Here is a 20,650-nt window from a genome sequence, read left to right as displayed (position 1 = left end):
TGTTAGTGCCCATTAAAAAGCCTTTGTTTACACCTGATGACACCAGAGGTGTTTCAGTGGGACCTTTATGAGTAATCTGTCACACACATCCTTTCCCCGTGGCCTTTGACACCATCTGCTTTGGAGGTACCATTTATGTGACGTCTTTTATAGTCTCACTGAGCAGTTTCTCTGAACTCAATCTCCATAGTTGGAAGGAATCAACAGCTATGCAGTGCCATCTGGAGGCAGGCAGAAGCATTGCTGTCTGAGTCCCAAGAAATCCCTCTAAAAATAACTGCATCCTGAAATAGATACTGGCTTAACAGCTCTTAGCTGGACCCTTATGATCAAATACAAAGCATTAGCCAGAGGCACAAGGCCAGTGCTTGATTACCACGGTGAAGAATTCAGTCTAAATACCTAGATAGAGCCAACTGCAGAGAAACAGTATGTTAAGATTCTTCTTATGGCTACTCGGTCCTTTGTTACACGTGCTACAAAGCTATATAACTCCCAGGAACCACTCTGTTCATAATAAATAACATATACTAGTAGAAGGTGATGAGGTAGATATGCTGGAGGGTAGGGATAGGGTCCAGGGTGACCTAGACAAATTGGAGGATTGGACCAAAAGAAATGTGATGAGGTTCAACAAGGACAAGTGCAGAGCCCTGCACTTAGGACTGAAAAATTCCATGCACCATTACAGGCTGGGGACCAACTGGCTAAGCAGCAGTGCTGTAGAAAAGGACCTGAGGATTACAGTGAAAGAGAAGCTGGATATGAGTCAGCAATGTGCCCTTGTTACCAAGAAGGCTAATGGCATAGTGGGCTGCAAGTAGGAGCATTGCCAGCAGAACTAGGGAAGTGATTGTTCCCCTCTAGTCAGCACTGGTTGAGGCCACATCTGGAATATTACATCCAGTTTTGGAACCCCCCCAACTACAGAAAGGATGTGGCCAGATTGTAGAGAGTCCAGCAGAGGGCAACAAAACTGATTAGGGGGTTGGGACACATGACTTACGAGGAGAGGCTGAGGGAACTGGGATAATTTAGTCTGCAGAAGAGAAGGGGAGGGGGAGCTTTGATAGCAGCCTTTAACTACCTGAAGGGGGGTTCCAAAGAGGAAGGAGCGCAGCTGTTCTCAGTGGTGGCAGATGACAGAACAAGGAGTAATGGTCTCAAGTTGCACTGAGGGAGGTCTAGGTTGGATATTAGGAAACACTATTTCACTATGAGGATGGTGAAGCACTGGAATGGGTTACCTAGGGAGGTGGTGGGATCTCCATCCTTAGAGGTTTTTAAGGCCCGGCTTGACAAATTAATTAATGGATGAATTAGTTGATGTTGGCCCTGCTTTGAACAAGGGGTTGGACTAGATGACCTCCTGAGGTCCCTTCCAACCCTGCCATTCTATGATTCTATAATCCTGGCATCACTTTCTGTTTAAAGGTCAACCATCAGAAGTTCTCTAAAATCTGCATGCTTTGTCTGATTATTCTGAAATTTCCTGTGTCTCATGGGCATGTTGGGTAGTATCAGTGGCCCATATCTGGAGTCATTTGAGCAAAGGGTTCCAGAGATACAGCCCACCCCCACCAGGAAAACAGCACTATCAGTTTGAGCCCTACCTTTGGCATTTTACAGACACTGTCCTTTGCATGTTCCTTGCCTTCCATTGAGGCGCATTTTTGGAAGTTGTGGCTTGAGGCCAACATTTCTGTTTTAAGAGCAATAGTGTAAAGGGCTCTAAAATCCATATGCAGAGTCCGATTTTTACCTTAAAAGTATTGTCAAGGAAATTGGCATAGATTATAGGGAAGTTGATACACAAACTTTTACGGTAATGTTTTCATGATTCAATTGTTATTTTTTTTGCATAATGGAACTGAGCGTGATCAAAGAAAACAAATCTCTGGATCCTTTGGTCAAGGGGAGCCCTAACATGAGTGCTTGTAACACTTTCATATTCTAGGGAATTGGAACTGGAGAGTGTGTGTTGGCGGGGGGGGGGGTCAGTACAGAATGGGGACTATGGTCTTTAGCCCCTTAGGGCTGTGATCTGGCAGAGCTACCAAGGGCCAGCGTCCCCTTAGCCAATGACCCTTACTAGTGTAAGGGATCAGCCAACCACCGCTTATGAAAACCCCATCTGATGACTAGAGCTTTCAAAAAACGTCATTTTTCTATGATCCGTTGATGAATCAGGAATTGGCCTCAAAGGGATCTTTGCTTTTTGGGCACTGACAGAGCAGAACCATAAGAATGTGGGAGGAAGCCGGGCACCTTCCCCTGAAGTGATGTATTCGGAGGGAGGGAGAGAAGTGGAGCCATATGTGCCCTCCCCCCATCCTTGCATCATTAATCCACAGACCTCATGGCTCCTCCACCAGACTGAGGGAAGAAATTCAGGGGCCTCCCCTTCCCTCCATTGCTCCCCAATGAAGGGAAGAGCCACAGAACTTTTAGCCTTCCCCATGCTGCCTCTAGTGGTGGGGAAGGGGATCCAGGCTCCCCTTTTAGGGGGAAAGGAGCAGGGCAATGGGGGATTTAGGGGACTTTAGCTCTGCCCCCAAAAACCTTCCTGCTTCCATATCTCCCATTTCTGTTTCCCTTCAAAATATGCCCAGGATGGGGACTAAGCATGTTCTGTGGGGAGTTAAGAACAGACATACTTGCTGCATGGAAGAAGCAAACAATGCAGAGCCAGGGGAGGGGAGGAAAATGGGTATGTTTGGTGCAGAGCACAGTTCATGGCCCTGAGATCCTAGCTGGGAGTTGATAGCAGGCATGGTTAGAGCATGCACCAAGCACACAGTGCTGAGAGTAGGGTGAATTGCTGAGAACACGTATATTCCATGCATGACACAAGAGCTGAAATCTAGAGAGGGGATAAGATACCTACCTGAGCTGAATGGAGCAGTTCTCGCTCTCTCTCTCTCTCTCTCACACACACACACACACACACACCATTGCTATTGTCTCAGGTTGTGTTCATCTCCATGGATTTACTTACTTATCCGCATGCACTCCAACTGCTCACAGAGTGTGCCCATACTACAGGCACACAGTGATGGAACTACAGTTGTGCTGCTGTAGCACCACAGTGTAGACACTTCCTGGAAGGAGTTATTCCATCAAGGTAGTTAATTCACCTCTCCAAAAGGCAATAGCTAGGTTGACAGAATTATCATCTCAGGCTCTTCTCTATGGGGTGTTTTCATTCAGCTGAGAACATCACACTGAGATGAATGGGCTGCTTCACACCTCTCTGAGCCTCCCAGGTTGCTTAGGGTCAGCTTTAGCTATGGGCACAGGGACAGAAAGAGAAGAGGGAACCTGGAAATGCAGGTGGCTGTGGGAGAGAGATGCTACAGCGGGAACTACATGTTATGGGGGATGTTATATACTGCAGGGGACAGTGGGGGCAGGTTGAGAAGGAGAGACTCACAGCAGTCTCCTCTCATATACTTAAGGTTACTGTAACCTACATGGAACAAAAAACTTTCAAAATGTTGTGAAATATCCCATGGCTGTTCTCTCTCCCTACCCTGTCAGTACCGCCACACAAACTTCCATAGCATGACCACTCTCATCATTTGCCTATAACAAAATGTACAGGTCGAGGGAGGACCATTTACAAACCCTGTATCCTCCTGTACCTGTCCTAGTGCCAATCTGCAAACCCAGGTGATAATTGCACCTCCCTAACTTAACACTCTCTTCTACAAACAGCAGCTCTTTTTTGGTTTATAAATAAACTGCAAAACCCTAGGAAATGCTCTGACTAAAAACTTCATTGACACAGTAATACCTTGTGCTCTTCCAGGATGTTGAGTTCAGCTACACTCAGACCAGGAGAAACACAGTCAAGGTGCATGCCCCCCTCACAATGTCACCTTACCTGTGCCCTCGCAATGCCTCAACACATCCATCATGCACACACTAACACTTGGAGAACAGAGCACATGAGCACTGCAGGATGAAGTCGTTCTCTTTGCCAAGGCAAGATTTGTGTTTAGGTCAGGCATAGTGAGAGGGTGCTGCCTATGCTCAAACACTGAGCCTACATCACATAAGCCACCCCAGAATTCCTACATGCTCTCACTCTTTCACCAGGCTGCTGCCAAACCCTATGAGAAGATGACCCCTGTGCACCACTCATGATTCAGCCTTCAGAACTCAGCACTGAAAGAGACACACTTGGTGGTTCTGAGTAAACATGAATCTGTGCTAGATCTTCCAACTAATCCCTCCACCTAATGTGCCCCCATAGCCGTAGCTAAGGCAACAGAAGAATTCTTCTGTCAATGTAGCTGTTGCTTCTCATAAAGGTGGATTAGCTACACTGATGGAAAAAACCCTTTCATTGTTATAGGAAATGTCTACGCCATGGTGCTATAGAAAAGCAGCACAACTGTAGCACTGTAGCTGTGTCACTGTAGTGTAGACACACCCTCAGTGTAAAGCTGGAGTGCAGGCAGATAAGTAAGTAAATCCATTTATTCATGTCTGAACATCGGTGACATCATAGCAGAATTTTTGGAAGCCTTCACAATCCATCACTAATTTTGCACACTTAGCAGCAGACCTTCCGCTGATCATGCAGATCAATTCTGCAATTCAAATCTGTCACATACAGTGCAAACATTCTCTTTGTTGTTGTTCATGTCTGCTTACTTTGGCACCACCCTTACTGGATCATTACAGTCGTTAGTGCTAGCTGCAGGGGGCAGAGTTAAGGTTGTGTGGTAAGGGTAGCGTGTATTTCAACAATGTATTTCCTAGTTTTCAGAAGCTTGAGTGTAGCTGATCTTAATGTTCAGGAAGGACACCAAGTACCACCCAGCAACAATAAACAAAGCTTTTTAATCAGTGAATACAGGTGTAAATTTCACTGAATGAGAATACAAGCCATTTAAGAGACAGTAGGTTAAAATCAACACAATTTAACACCATCCACTGCTTGTTGGAAAATAATTTTAATTGACAAATTTTATTTGTATAAACACAACTAATTGAAGCATCCTGAATATTTCTTTAGCTAACATACTGCACTATACTAAAGGGCATTCTTCATATACAATGAAACCAGTGTTCTAGTTTTCTTTTAATAAAAATATGTAAAAAAAAATCTATGTCAATTACTTCAAAAATATTCTATAAACACAACTGAAAATATAGACAACAAAGGGTCTTCCAGGTCCCTATGGTCTTGCTCAGATGTTATCATGGCTGGCATCTTGGAGAGATCCCAGAGCTGCAATCACAAAAAAAGAAGCATGGGTGACACATGCTAAAGAAATCGAGAACCTTAGACACTAGGATGAAAGCTCTTAGTGTAGAAAATTATAGACAAGTTACTTGTTAAGGTCCTATTTCAGAAAAGCATCCCCATTTGGGACAGCATTTAAACAGTGGTCCCAGCTCCTGCAGTTTTATCATAAATCACATGCTATTTGGGGTCTTTCCTAAAGCCCCAGCTCCTGGAGTCAAGTGATTACATGGGAATCCCAGCTTTAAAAGTAAAATATGAAGATTTTAGTCCACGTTTGTGGATAAAAGCTTGAAAATGTGAATCTGAAAAGCTCAAAAACCCAAAGACAAATAAAAAGAACCAAAAGTTTTTTGTTTTTTTAATCTCATGATTTTATGGGGCCTGATTTGGGATTTTTGAATGCTTGGGGTTGGCTGTTTAAGTGCATGCTCAGCTTTAAGCACATACTTTGGACCCAATGCTTATATACTGTCCTGACTGAAGATGGGTTTACAGCACATGCTTAAGAACTTTTCTGAATACAGTAACTCCTCAGTTAATGTTGTAGTTATGTTCCTGAAAGATGTGACTTTAAGGGAAATGATGTTACGCGAATCCAATTTCCCCATAAGAATTAATGTAAGTGAGGGGGTTAGGTTCCAGGGAAATTTTTCACCAGACAGAAGACACACACACACACTTTAAACAAACAAACAATTTAATACTGGTACACAGTGATGATGATTGAGAAGCTTGGTTGAGGTGGAGGAGTCAGAGGGTGGGATATTTCCCTTACGGCTAAATGATGAACTGGCAATTGGCTGAGCCCTCAAGGGTTAACTCTCTCACTCTGCAAGGCAGCAGGAATGGAGGGAGATATGTGCATTTCCCTTAAGTACACTGCCTTGTTAATTAAATCAGCTTGCAGAGACCGCAGCTGCTGCAAGCTCCCTCTGTCCTGAGCCCTACTCTATGGAAGATGGGGTAAGCAGGGTGCAGGAGCAGGGGGAGGGGGACGCCCTGACATTAGTCCCCCTCCCCCCGCCCGGCACAGCAAGCAGGAGTCTTGGGGAGCAACTCCAAGGCAGACGGCAGGAGCAGCACATGGCAGTGGAGGGAGGGACACAGCTGAACTACAGGCAGCTGCTGCACAGGGAACTTAGGGGAGTGGGGAGCTGATAGGGGGCTGCCCGGCCACCCTGGTTCCAGGCCCCCACCAGCTAGCTGCAAGGGGCTGCTCTTCCTTCAAGCAGTAGACAAAGCAGGCGGCTGCCAAATGACATTAGAAGGGAGCATTACACAACTTTAAATGAGCATGTTCCCTAATTGATCAGCAACATAACAGCGAAACAACGTTAACTGGGACGACTTTAAGTGAGGAGTTACTGTACGGACCTCACTCAAGGCACAAGCCCCATTCATTCACAACAAAGAGGCAGGGTCAAAAGTTACAGATCTGGAACAGAGTACCTGAGAAACTAAGAACAGCTCAGGAGCCACAGTAATAGCTAGTCCTGATGACATTTGACCCCACTGGCAGGTCTTTGCCATCTCTGTGGATTTCTATGATTCCGAATGCTTGTAAAACAGCCAGACACCTCGAATCGCTCCCCTTTTGTGCATCAAAGAGGAGCCCTAACCCAAACTCTAGGGACAAGTTGCATGAGGTCAGAGACCAGGTCGTGGCTCTGCATGGACTATTTCATTATCAGTCCCAATTAGTTGGCAGGGGAAGAGAGGAAACCCTATTAAGTCCATTTCTCATGACAATGTCAAAATGTGACCTGGCTCTAGTGGCACCTACCAGGGTCTTTATGGCAAGGCTCAGAAGACTGTATTCACTGGAATGGGCTTGTGAGAAGCCAGCCCATGGGACAGATGTGTGATGGGCTTTACGGCAGAGCATAGAGCTGACATGGCGCTGTGAGACGGCCAGTTCAGCTTCTGCAAGAAAATACTGTAGCTGTCCTTGTATTCTGAAACCCAGGGGCTCCTGTGGAGCACAAGAATAATGGATGAGAAGGGAACATCAAAGCCGAGCTCTACCATATTAGACCACACGCACTACGCCCTGTCTAGACCTGGGATTTGCCCTAATTTCAGCAGCGGCTGGCCAGCCACCTGTGCATTGGTGCAAACCCCAGGTGCAGAGGAGGAAAAACGCAATTGGTGCCTGCTTGAAATTGGGATACATCCCACTGGTGCAAATAGTGGCTTTGCCTGTCTCGCCCAGGCGTTGCAGCTTTACCGCTACACCAAAGGCTGCAATCAGTGAAAATCCCCTGCTTTAGATAAGGCATTATGAGACTTTCTAATGCCAGTAGTAAGGGTCCCTGGCTGTCACATGACTCTGAGGTCATAGATCCAAATCAAAACTTCAGTGCCAATTGTGGGGGGGCGGGGGAGGGAGGGCAGGAAATCACCCTTCCAGGGAGATATGACATGATCTGCCATTCCTAAGAGCGCAGGAGTCATTGTGCCTGGCTGTTTGGCTCGTACAGAGGAGTCATACATGCAGCCAGCTCCAGGGCCCCAAACTCCTCTCTTGAGGGGATGTTTGCTAGGAGGCTGCAATGGGGGGAACCCACTGGCATAGGCTCCATAGGTGCTCTGTGACTGGAGCACCCACAGAAAAAAAATTAGTGGGTGCTCAGCACCTACCTGCAGCCAGCTCTTCCTCCTCCCCCCAGTGCCTCCCACAATCAGCTGTTCAGTGGCATGCAGGAGGCAAGGGGGGGTGTGTGAGAAGGAGTGAGGATGGGGCGGGCTCAGGGGAGGGGGCGGAGCTGGGCATTAAGAGGCAGAGCAGGGACGAGGTCTGGGACCGAGTGGGGGTTGAGCACCCCTGGGGAAAGGAGGAAGCCGGCGCCTGTTCCCACTGGAGTTTAACATCCCCTTCACCCCTTGCATAAGATTTTAAAAGGGAGGGGTGAACTAGGCCTTGTGAAATTATTTTATCCTGAAGGGATGCTTCATTTTTATTGTTTTCAGTTATTTATTACACATTGCATAATATGTGCAAGAAAAGAGACACCTGAGAAATATCATGTAATCTTACTCTACAGTTCTAAAATGTCAGAAAACTATCCCCATTCTCTCTCTCTCCCCCCCCTCCCGCTTCCCCCAATGCCCAAATATCACTCACTGGTTAAAGTGGCCATCTTCCAAGACAATTTTAGAGAAATTCCTCCGCGCTTTGCAACGTCCATTGTGGACTCCGGACCAGAATTTGTAATCTGTGCTGTAAGTGCTTGCCCCATCTGAATTGCTGCAATCTGTTAAAAGATCAGAGAGATCAAATAACTAAAAGGTCTGTCTACACCGCTTCTCCTGTTACCATTAGGAGTCTCACCAGCCTTTTTTCGGGTACATGTACACAGCAGCTGGAAAGCCTATTTCCCAGCTCAAGCAGATGTATAAGCGTCAGCTTGAATAGCAGGGTGGCCATGGTGGCATAGGCAGCGGCTCTGGCTAGCTGCCGAAGTGCAACCCCATCTGAGACCCTGGGTATATAGTCAGCAAGCCCATCCCACCTCTAGCTGCAGCCACTGATATTTTTAGTGCACTAGCTTGAGCAGAGCTAGCATGTGTATGCTTGCCACACCTCCCAGCTGCTCCATAGACATGTCCTTTAGCTCTTTAGGGTCTCTGCATTAGGCTTTTATGCCAAAAATATCCCGCTGCTATTGCCAGCAATGGCAGCCCTAGTGTAGACAAGGCTTCTTGAGCACATTGTGGTGGAGTCCTGCTTAGACACAAGGCTTAAAACATCAGCAGCCACTAGCACCTTGTCTACACTAGGGCTTCCACTGCTGCAACCACCAGTGGAGCTGAACCAGAGATAGTAACAGTGGGAACAGTTTTAGCAACATCTCCATAGGGTCAGCAAGGCCTTTTAGACTAAAGTTATTCACTCCGGATCTTATATGGACTTCGGGAGATTGGAGTTAGAAAGTCAAAGAAAGCAGACATAGAAACGATCTCTTTGGTCACCCAGTCCCACTCCAGGCCCATGCAAGATTACTTCTGACCCCGTATAGTCAGTCCTAATCTCTGAGCATCTAAGAAGTGACACATTAATGTGCATGGGGATGTAGGACAGATAGTTAGTAAGCGGACGCAGATAAGAGGCCCAAAGGCTGACAAAGAAAAGCAGCGATTCAGTCCCAGTATTAGAACTGTAGGGTGATCTCTCAACAGGCGGAGAGGACAAATACCTGGCAGATCCAGGCTAGGGGAGGGCATAGTGAGGATTGCCAGCTCTGCTGCATTGGTTCTTCTCCCGACCACCCCCACCCCAATAGAAGTGCTTCTGTTCTCGCTCTGTAGGAGACCAGATCTACAGGCTGGAAGGAGCTGGTTTAGGGGAATTGCTGCTTTCTAGGCAGTCATCCCTTGCTCAATCCTGCAGGGATTCCTTAAATCAGTGTTTTTCCAACCAGGAGGTCACAGGATGGGTTTAGGAGTGGGTCACGGGCTTGGGCTGTAAGCCCCCGTGGCAGGGCTTGGACGGCTTCAGCGCCTGCCCAGGTTGTGGGGCTTGGGTGGCTTCAGCCCCCTACCTTTTAATAAGGGAATCATGATTTTTAAGACTTTAAGTCCAAAGGGGATCGCCAGCACAACCAGGTTGAGAAACACGGCCCTAAAATAACCATGACTGGGTTAATGCTAAGTTAACACTAATGGTAAAGAGCTTTAGCAATTATTTTTGTGCTGTAACATGATTCAGGGTGGTACAGAACCATATTGTAACTAGCATAAAAACAACATTTACAATGTTCAATTTTTTTTTTTTAAATGCAGAACAATGCTGGTCAGAATGCAATGTGCTAGTTAATAAACCCAGGGTTGTGAGTTCAATCCTTGAGGGGGCCATTTAGGGATCCGGGGCAAAAATCTGTCTAAGGATCCTGCTTTGAGCAGGGGGTTGGACTAGACCTCCTGAGGTCCCTTCCAACCCTGATAGTCTACGAGTCTATGTTTGTGTCTTACTGCCCCCTGCTGGACAGAATCAGGGTTGCTCAAGCGTCTGTGATTATGTGGCACTCCAGGGGCTGGCTCCAAAAGAGAACATGGAGCCCAATCCAAACCCCAGCAAAGTCAATGAAAAATTGACTTAATTGAGCTCTGAATTAGGCCCATAAACTTTAATGCTATTGACCGTTAATAGACATTCCCCGTTGTCTGAGGTAAGTAGAGACTGGTATATTTTCAGCCAAAGGTCTTGTGCAAGATTCCACACGTTGTTGTTAAGCAGATGGACCATGGGATCTATATGGATGTGGCCAATCACAGAGTTCTGTAGAAAACTGGCAAATGCAAATTTTCAAGGGACTGGGCCCCAGCCTCCTTTTACATGAGTGAATTTTGCACCTGCAAAATGTTGCACCCACAAAAATTAATTGTGGGTGCAAATTGAGAACTTGCCCTTCTGACATGCACCTGAACTGTGGGTGCCAAATGGGAGCCCCCTTCCACTCAGCCCTGAAGTGTATCTAATGTTCTCACTCTCTTTATTCAATTCCCATTCTTCTCCCTGGTATCTTTTCATTGGCTTGAACGCCAAAACCCAAAGCTGGGCCAGCAGCTCCTCTCCAAGGACACACCTCATGGTTAGACTGTTGCCATACAGCTTAATCAACCAACCTTTCCCAAACACAGAAGACCCCAAGACCATGCTCCTGTTCTGCTGAGCTTTTGTTTGCCTCGCTCTGCACGTCTCCAGGATAAATTGCTGATAGCTGTCCCAGGTCTGACTTGGTCTTCGCTTGTAAAACACTGGCCCTTCCTGATCTAGGAGGAGGAGAAGACACATTGTGATAGAAGGAAAGTCACCGTCATTTTTAAATTATTCTCTTGGGTTCCATCCTGATAAAGATGATGGGGCAGATCCAGGGCTGGCTCCAGCGTTTTTGCCGCCCTAAGCAGCGGGGGGAGGAAGGGAAAGCCGTGATCGGCAGCACTTTGGCAGCAGCTTTACCGCACCGCTTCATTCTTCGGTGACAGGTCCTTCCCTCCGAGAGGGACTGGGGGACACGCCACCGAATTGCCGCTGAAGGGCCGGCCATGCTGCCTCTTTCCGTTGGCCACCCCAAGCACCTGCTTGCTGCGCTGGTGCCTGGAGCTGGCCCTGGGCAGATCCTCAGCTAGTATCAATTGGCATAACCCCACTGACTTCAGTAGAGCTTTGCTGAGTTACACCAGCTGGGATCTGGATCCCAGGGTATTTCCTGAGTGGAGTGAAGGAGAAAGAGGAATGACAATGTTAAGCAAGCAGATATTAACATCTTCGTGAAATGATGCGGTCTACTATTTGTGAGGCACCACAGCAGGTCAGGCTGCTGAAAGAAGGGATGGCTCCGATGTTAACGGTGCCAGCCTGGGGATCAAAACAATGGGCTCAATTTCCTACTCCACCACAGACTTCCTGTGTGACCTTGGGCAAGTCACTTTGGCTCAGAGCCACAAAGGTATTTAGGCTCCTAACTTCCATTGATTGCCATAGACGTTAGGAGTCTAAATACCTTTGTGGATCTGGGCTTCGTCTCTCTGTGCCTCAGTTCCCCATCTGTAAAATGGGCCTAATAGCACTGCCCAAGCTCACAGAGGTGTGGTGAGGAGAAATATGTTAAAGACTGTGAGGTGCTCAAACACTACGGTAATGGGGGCCACCCAAGTACCTTTGATAGATCCAGCTATTCAGCCCTGCATTCGCAAACAACCCTCAGCTGAAGTACAGTGAGAATTACCGTCTTTTCCTGGACGCAGCTCAGTGGTTGCAGAAGGCTGGGGATAAAATGGTGAAAGAGAAGAAGCCCCTCTTTCTGGCATGGCGGGCATTTGCATTCTCTCCGTTTTGTCCTCCTGGGCTGCAGTTTGCTCAGGGTGGGGATAACATTTAGAGAGGTAGGATTCAGCATTTGGAAGGACTGTATTAAAATACTTCCTCTGCTCTTCCTGGACCTCTTGGAATGATTCAGGACCAAATGAGCAGACTTTGTGATCCATCTCCAATCTGTCATCAGAGCTAACAGCTGCTTGACTGCATGGTCTTTCGGCAGTTTCTTTTCTCTGGCTGACAGGATCTTCCATATACATCACTGGAGGCTGGGACTTGGAAGGCTGCGCAAACTCTTTGGCCTTCAGCTGGGCTTCTGCTAACGTAATCTTCTGCAGAAACAAGTCACAAGTGAATGGAGGTGAGGTGGGCACATTGGAAACGTGGCTCAGTGACTTCCAAATGTGAGGTTACCTGCCTACTGCAAAGTATAGAGCCCTTTGGGGTCAGTGTCTCCAAATATATTAAAAGCGGCCATAAGATTACCTGTAATAAGATACTTTGTTAAACCAGAGCCACTGGGGGAACTGTAGCATTAGAAAATATGCTTTAGTCAAACATATTGGGCTCAAAGGGAGTGAAATTCCATGGCTTGTTTGCAGTGCAGGAGATCAGACTACTACATGGATCTATGAAACATACGATATTAAAAATGGACAGAAAGTCACAGCTCAGCCTCCTCCTGCCATTTTCATTGCTATTTTTGTTACGGTTGTGGGGGGTTATTTTGTGTGACTCTAATAGGCTTCCACATGGACATTGGGGATGACTGGACCCACAACAGGCCTAATAGGACTCCATCGAGAACAGCATGTTGCTGAGAAATAAAACCAGCCCACCTTCCTAACATCGCTACAGAGTGTCCTGGAACCCAGTTCATCAGACTCTGAGCAAACAGCAACCTACTTATACCTGGCAAATAAAATAGAATGTTTCACAGCATCAAAAGCTTTAGCCAAGGCAACAAAGGGGGAGACCCAGCTTGCTGCTTACTGACAGCATGGATAATACCTTCAAGGAAAGCTGAAACACAGCCATGATTCCAGGCACCACGGCTCATGGACAGCAAGAATAGCAGCCTAAAAAGCCAATGTGCCTTTTATTGACTAATCTTTCCATAATACAGGAACAGGCTGATAGAACATATTGGAATCTGAAGCAGTCCCACTTCAGAACAATGCTACATAATGCTGCAGTAGCCTGGTTTCCACTCCAAAACGGTAACGTAACCAATGAAGTGCAGCAAAAATAATGTATATGCTACTAATTTGATAAAAAGCCTAAGGGTGGACAGTGGAGGGGGAAGGAGTAAGTTGAATCACACCCAGGTGATTTTCCTGAAGCTAAGACCAAAAATCAACAAGATGAAATTCAATAAAGACAATTGCAAAGGACTACACTTAGGAAGGAAAAAATCAAGGACTACTAATGAAAAGGATCTAGGGGTTACAGTGGATCCCAAACTGAATAGAAAAGTCAACAAGATGATGCAGTTGTGAAAAAAGCTAACAACATTCTGGGGTATATTAATGAAAATGTTGTGTGCAAGACACGGGAGCTAGTTGTCCTGCTCTACTCGGCACTGGTGAAGCCTCAGCTGGCGTACTGTGTCCCATCCTGGGCACCACTCTTTAAGAAAGATGTGGACAAATTGGAGACAGTCCAGAGGAGAGCAACAAAAAAAGCTTTAAAAAACCTGACATATGAGGAAAGGTTAAAAAGAAACAGTCCCACCCCATGCCACACATCTCCCTGTTGGTGCACATAACAAAATGCATCCTGCACATGGACGTAAAAAAATTTGAGGGAACCCTGGAGCCCAGTGAAGTTCCCCAGTTCTCAGACATTTCCTCCATTCTAATCACCCCGAGAAGCCCATCACATGTCAGGACATTCACACAGAGCTCGTTGCCTTTTAAGGCTCCTTAGAGAATAAAACCCGCAGTGTTGGTTGGTGACACAGAAAACAACACTTCTCTCTCAGTCTGAGCTGTGGGGTGGATGAGCAGAGGGTTAAAGCTGGAATCTTGGAGGGGGAACGGCCACCTGAGGCTTGGGCTTCCTGCGAAACCAGTAGCCAGCCTAAGAGAACAGCGGGAGTTTAGTGCAGGGAATGTTAATGAGCCGAACTGGCAGTGAATACTGTACCTGCTTCCCAGAGGGCAGGAGGATATAAGTTGGCAATGAGGGGGAAAAGGCAGGAGGGAAGAGAAGCAGAGTGTGGAACCTAATGTGAGCCTTTGTTTTCAGGCTGCTTTAGAGAGAAAGCATTGGTGGCTGTGGCATGAGCCTTTGCTCTGAAAGGCTGTCATGCCAGGTTAACACTGCATGCCAGTATCCCCTTGCCAGGCGGTGACACCTCTCAGAGCCACCGAGCAACAGCAACACAAGCAATTCCTCCATCTTTTCCCCCCAAGCCTGTGCTCTTTCTATTTTGGGCACAGGGCTGGTCGTGCCACTTTAGCAACTGAAAGAACAGCCCCCATGGGGCAGGCTCCTCTCCCACTGCAAATAAGCTGCTGTCCCGACCAGACGGTCACAGTCAATTAGACCAGGCCAGTCAAAAGGAGGCAAATCAGATTAAATAGTTCAGGGGTTCACTCCTACCGCAAGGCAACTTTAAAAGAAACACAAATTACTTCCCTTCAGAAATCTGCTGTGAGGCGCCACTCCGGACTCCTTCCTCCCGTGATGGAGCGAGGTTTCGGGATGATTACGACCTCGTGACATGAGCAGGTCTGATGTCCTGACTCACCCAGTTACACCAATTGGGTTAGTCACCTGCCGTAACTCAGTAAGAAACTGGAGTGTCCTGATTAGGGGGTTTATGTATGACCACCCCCGGGTGACTGACCATATAGTGGGGATTTAGAAGCACAGTGAACGAACATGGGATCAGTGCTCTTACATGATCCCTTTGGCACATCTGAATTCCCCCGTATGGCCAGTCATGAGGGGACAATTCCTATTGTAACAGGACACCCCTTGATAGATCAGGATGCAAGATCTCTGTATCTAAAAGCATTAATCTCACTCTATTTACCTTTACTAGAAGGCCCACCGGTTAGCTCAAAGTCAGTAGCCAACTCACAAACTTCTCTACACAGGTCCAGCCACTAGAGGGGAACAGAGCCACACTGTGTGAGTGTGAGTTACGCTATGTGCTCATGGATTGTAGCTGACGATGCGATGCCTGGATAATAAGCCATACCGTGCTGCCAAGTGGCCTCTGTAGGTCATGGAGGATTGATGAACTAAACAGGGAAAAACCTGGTGTACCTGTGTAGGATTCTCAATGGGTGGATTATAGTCATTGTACGGTCTGTAGTCCATCATGTACGAGCTCTTGTACATGTCCAAAGAGGCAGGTGGCTGAACAGAGAGAAGAACACACAATCTGTTACTCACTCCAAGAGAATAGTATCATGTCACCCAGTCACATGGCTGAATTATGTGGAGGGAAGAGCTTTGGAAAGGATCAGCTGCCATTACACAAAAGTTGCTAAACGCTTTATCAAACCCAATTTCAGGAAACCACATAAGAGCACAGCTCCTCTTCTGGGCCCCGTCTCAGTCTCCCTGGGTTGCTGTGTGTTCAGCCCGCAAAAGGCAGCGGCTTTTGATGCTGGGAATATTCCTGAGATAACTGGACAGTGCTTGCCAGCCTGGGTGTGGAGCAGTGTACATCAGGCCGTTGGCAATGGAGCCTCTTCCATTCTAATTCTGGGGGTCTCTTTTAAACAGCTTCCTCATTATCACATCAAACCTGTTCTGAGTAGGGATGAAATTCGCCCCGGTGCAGAGGGCCAGTACCAGGTCCATGCACCACAAGGTCCCACTTAAGCTTTCAAAGTATAATGCAAGTGGTTCATCAGCCTTGGCTCTCTGAATTTCACCCTACGGGCAGATCTTCAGCTGGCAGTTCTACTGATTTCAACAGAGCTATGCCAATTTACACCAGCTGAGGATCTGGGAGGTACTTAGAACAGTATTCATGTGGGTTTGGCTAGTGTGGGGTGACTGATTAAGATGGATCTAAACAGGAGATCAGTATCCAGTTGGAAACATGGCTGCTCCTAGACACCGAAGCCGGTGAGAGTGACACATTCTGCTGCAGAAGAAAACAGCTGTTGGCCCCAGACCAGACCTGTTCTTGACAAGATGCTAGATTTTGTATGGCCGTTTTTCAGGATTATGTGACGGGGTGGCCTGCAAGAACCAGGAACTGGACTTGATGACCCAGGAGTTACCTTCCAGGCCTACGTCCTATTTTTTAATGACAGTTTTTCCATTAGCAAAATAAAAGGTGACCTTCCATTTAAAATTACCATTGTCAAGCAATTTGGATCTCAGATCAGATAGATTGGTTCAATGACAAAGCAATGGGAAAGTGACAATGTGACCAACTCCTGCAGACACTCATGCAAGCTTCCTGTGGGAGCCAAGACTATGCAATGCACTTAGGCACACGCTGAAATCCATCCCGACTCAGCAAAGCATTTAAACACATACTTAACTTTAAGCATGGCCAGTCCCACACTTCAATGAGATTTAACATGTGCTTAAAATTAAGCATGTGTGTATCCTGATTCAATGTACTTAAAATATACTTAAATGTAAGCATGTGCTTAAGTCTCTGAAGTCAGTGGGAGTTAAGCACATGCTTAAGTGCTTTTAATTATTCAACTGCATTTTAAGAAGAAAAAGGTAGAGCTTAACTAGTTCAAACCATTTTGTTTTTCCTTAATGATTCCATTAAAAGAAGCCAGTAACTATCCTTGTACCACAAGCAATGTTTTGTGACAATATAGTTTTTGTTGTGGGCAAGAATATATTTAATACGTCTCATTCGCTTGTTCCAAGATTTCACCTATTTCCCTGACTGCCTTACAGAGGATTGGTTTAGACATGAAAGAAAACTAGGAATCTTGTTGTCCTTAGATGCACGGTTTTTTTCTCAGTTTGATGACCAACAGGAGCTCATGATTCACTTTCACCATCATGCAGTGGGCAAATGCCAATAAGATAAAAATCCCAGTATGCGCTTCACCTTGGAAATGGATATTTTCCGAATCACATCCACCATGGTGCACCAAGAACCTGGAACGAGGGAAGAGAGTGATGGATCAGTAAAACAACAAACAAACCACAGCCCTTTGCTTCCTCCACTCCTGCTTACCCTACTCTGGATCAAGGGCTCTCATGGTCTTCAGTGGGGCTGTTGCTCCTGGTGAGTAAGTGGGGCAGGATTGCGGGCCTGATCCTAGGGAGTGCTTGGCACTGAGCATATTGGGTCATTTGCCCATTAGTTCCATCAGGTGGAGGAGAATTCCCAGTCTTTTGAGGGCAACTGTTCTAATATACCAGATTAAGCCCTCAGCTGCACCAGCCTGCATCCGCTGAATGACCCAAGCAAATGTAGTGCTCTGCACCCCATGGGATGGCAGCAGGTGCCCTGTGGCACAGCAGAGAGGCTCATTCATGTGGGATGTCTGGGTACCAAGAGCAGCCCAATGCTCTGTGGTGACCCAGATGGGCCATTGTGTGTCAAAGGTGGCCACAGGAGGTGGGACTGGGGCATGCGGGTGCAGGCAGGTGTGGTGTGTGTATGCCTTGGCATCCTGCTATTATCCCCTCACCCTGGTACCTGTGCAGCTAGGTCTGCAGGTAAGAGAAGCTGCTATGTGGTTCTGGCCCCGAGGTGCTGCCTGACTGAGCTGGGCGGTAGGTGTGGGGCTGGAGCAGTTTCCAGGGCAGGCAGCAGAACATTCCGCCCTTTGTGAGGCGCCTGGCTCCAGAACCTGGGGGCAGAGGGGGCCTTCTTCTGCAGGGAGATGGGGGTGGGGTCCAGACCCATGTGCTCCCTTGGACAACCCACCATGCAACAGGCACGGCTGCTGCTGGGAAGCCTGCAGTCCTGATCCCCTCCAACCCTGCCAAGCGATATACATGGCAGAGAGAGGTGCCAAGTCTGCCCAACATGCCAACAACTGTTCTTCACTCCCCAATATCACCATGCCCAATACCCCTACTGCCCTTCACCCCATACCCCCCCAGTGTCCCCTACCCCCAATACCCCTACTGCCCCTATCCCCATACTCCCCTCAGTGCCCCCGCCCCATGCCCCCCTCATTACCTCCACCCCAATACCCCTCCCCATAGCCCCTCAATACCCCCACTACCCCTTCCCCATACTCACCTCATTACCCCCACCCTCAATACCAACACTGACCCCTCACCATATCCCCTCACTGCCCCCACCCTAGTACCCTCCACTGCCCTTCAGCCCACACCTTGTCATTGCCTGTCACCCTGAATACCTCCCATTGTCTCCTCACTCAGTGGAGCACAGGAGACAGAAGCCAAGATGGAGGGGATCCATGAGGCAGGTCAAGGCAGCGTTTGTAAACAGCCCCTTCAAGGATCTCAGCAGTGACAGAGAGAAGGGAGATGGGGTGGTGGTGGCTGGAGCTGTGGGCTGGGTTTTGAAGAGAGGAAATGTACTTGAGCAGTGAGGAGAGGGAGGCAGAGGGAGAGGAGGGGATGAAAACAGGATCAAAGTGAGGGGAACAATCTTCAGGAAGATGCAGGGTGATGTGGACAGGTGCAAGGGTTGGAGTGAGAGTATGAGAGATACCTCACAGTCAGAATCTAGAGTAGAGGAGGACAGGGTATGGGAGAGAAAGGGCATAGACTGGAGGAATCTCATACTAGATGTTGTCCATCAGCTCCTGGAAGAAGTCAGTGAGGCCCAGGGCAGAGTGGGAGTGGGCAACAGTGAGTCTCATGCATTATGCCAGGCCGAGAGCACATGACATAGGCTTGCACCAGGGAGAAAGGGCTGGTGGAGGAGTCCAGGATGGGTTATAATAATTGGGCCTACAGATTTACTCCAAGTGTGAGCTCAAGTGTGGGAAAGCCAATGAAAGTTTCTGAAATGTTCCAATTACGTAGAACAATAAAACGCTGATGGGAAAAGGTGCAAAAGGGAGACAAAAAGATTGAATTGGTTCAAACAAAGATGTGTATATCAGCCTCCTTATATAACCCAAGGACTGTGTTTAAGGCCTATCTGGTGAACAAAACAAGTGTGGGACCAGAAATTGATGATCCAAAATTGGTGTGTTGGAAATTAGGCCTAATTCATGGACTACTGTATCCATCTCTCCCTTTTGGAGTCCTTAAAAGAAAAGATTTTGGGGAGAAAATTACTCAAGTGTGAGTGCAACAACCGCTGACTGAAAAAAGGAAAAGGAGCTTCATTTCCTCCTGGGATCCACCATGACATCACTGGGCCTTGGTCATCCTGATCCTGAGAGATTCTGTAATCAGACCAGGCCAAGAAAGAGACACAGATGACATCACACCTCCCTCTGGTTCTGACTAATCCCCAAAACCACCTGGGATGGAAGACTGTCTCCCACCTTATTTCCCCCCCCACACACACACCTTATTTCTCTCTTTCCTAGCTCTCCCCCTTACCCTGCTGTTTAATAAGAGTCTTGGCCAGCCAAGAAAATATATTTTGCAATAATGCTGTGAGCCTGTGACTAAAGAGGCAGCTAAAGTCAATGTCCTAAACAGTCCATTGCTGGTATAAGTTTGCCAAGTCTCAGAGCAGCTAATAAAACCATGGGCCACGCCTGTGTTGCTCCAGCAGCGAGGTTGCAATTGAAAGTCAACACCAAAGACCGAAGCTGCATTTTCTATCTTTGCTGTTCTCTTCTTTCCCCTTTTGTGTATTTGTCTTAATAAAATAAAATGGGATGCAATTTTGACAGCAATAATGACAGCTTCAGCGCATCTCATCTAACCTTTTTCTCCCATCCCTCCACCCCTCAAAAAACCCCAAAACAATTATTACCATCTGAAAGACTGTCAAACAAGGGGACTTTTCCTCTAAAAAACCCTCTCTCCCGCTAAAGGGAAAGGGAACAAAGGATGTTGTTAAAATAAAAGCCTTATTTAACCCCCTGCCTTTCAAATGCTTTTACTGGGTTTCCTTCTTTTTCTGTATCTGTAATAAAAAGTTAAAAGGATGTTTAATAGTGTGTTTGCCATGGTACTAAGTAGGCTGAGATCTCTGTATACCAAATCCTACACCTTGTTTAAAGCTGTTAAATGTTGGACAGTTACAGGGTCGTATAAACAGCTTTAACTCTTTGGGCCCATGCATCCAAGTTGATGCAACAGATGGCGTGGTGATGGACTATTAGCATGGGACCATATGAGAGAAGGGCAAGAGAGCTGTTTGACGAGAAAGATGGCAGAACTAAAGATGACAGCGACCTATTTGTAGTAGAGTTGCATGTTCTCTGGATTTTCTCCAGATATTCCAACAGGGCAGGGCAGAAATAGAAGTGGAGGAAGCAGGTGTGAGGTATTAGGCAGGACTGTGGCAGACTAGAATGAGTAGAGCAGTAGAAGAGAGAGGATCCAAATGTCTCATCACAGGTCATGATGTCACACTTCGAGCCAGTATATATCACTTGTTTTAAAACCACTTCTCCCACCATATTAGCTCCAGTGGTGGTTCTGAGCAGCTCTAGGAAGTTGGTTTGATGGCCACAGTA

General features: G+C 47.1%; 1 protein-coding gene across 1 annotated transcript; it reads right to left on the bottom strand.

Annotated features, from left to right (window-relative positions):
- Nucleotides 1-4,945: 4,945 nt before the first annotated feature.
- On the bottom strand, nt 4,946-17,916 carry LOC120405922. The gene is made up of 8 exons (XM_039539864.1): nt 17,725-17,916; nt 17,128-17,177; nt 15,357-15,449; nt 11,989-12,409; nt 10,886-11,032; nt 8,385-8,514; nt 7,044-7,232; nt 4,946-5,242 (listed from the first exon to the last, which is right to left on the bottom strand). The coding sequence occupies exons 2-7, from the start codon at nt 17,161-17,163 to the stop codon at nt 7,064-7,066; spliced, it is 996 nt and encodes a 331-aa protein (XP_039395798.1). The 5' UTR covers nt 17,164-17,177; nt 17,725-17,916; the 3' UTR covers nt 4,946-5,242; nt 7,044-7,063.
- Nucleotides 17,917-20,650: the final 2,734 nt, after the last annotated feature.

Source organism: Mauremys reevesii, linkage group 5 (genome assembly GCF_016161935.1).
Source record: "Mauremys reevesii isolate NIE-2019 linkage group 5, ASM1616193v1, whole genome shotgun sequence".
NCBI classification, from domain to species: Eukaryota; Metazoa; Chordata; order Testudines; family Geoemydidae; genus Mauremys; species Mauremys reevesii.
This window is presented reverse-complemented; position numbering and strand designations above follow the sequence as displayed.

What these genes read in the sequence shown, in the direction of transcription:
- LOC120405922 (XM_039539864.1), bottom strand. Translation starts at nt 17,163, where the DNA reads ATGGTGGATGTGATTCGGAAAATATCCATTTCCAAG. An exon ending in GCTGCGTCCAGGAAAAGACG is followed by an intron (nt 11,033 to 11,988) that starts GTAATTCTCACT and finishes TCCTCCTCCTAG; the next exon opens with ATCAGGAAGGGCCAGTGTTT. An exon ending in GAAGATGGCCACTTTAACCA is followed by an intron (nt 7,233 to 8,384) that starts GTGAGTGATATT and finishes TGTGCTCCACAG; the next exon opens with GAGCCCCTGGGTTTCAGAAT.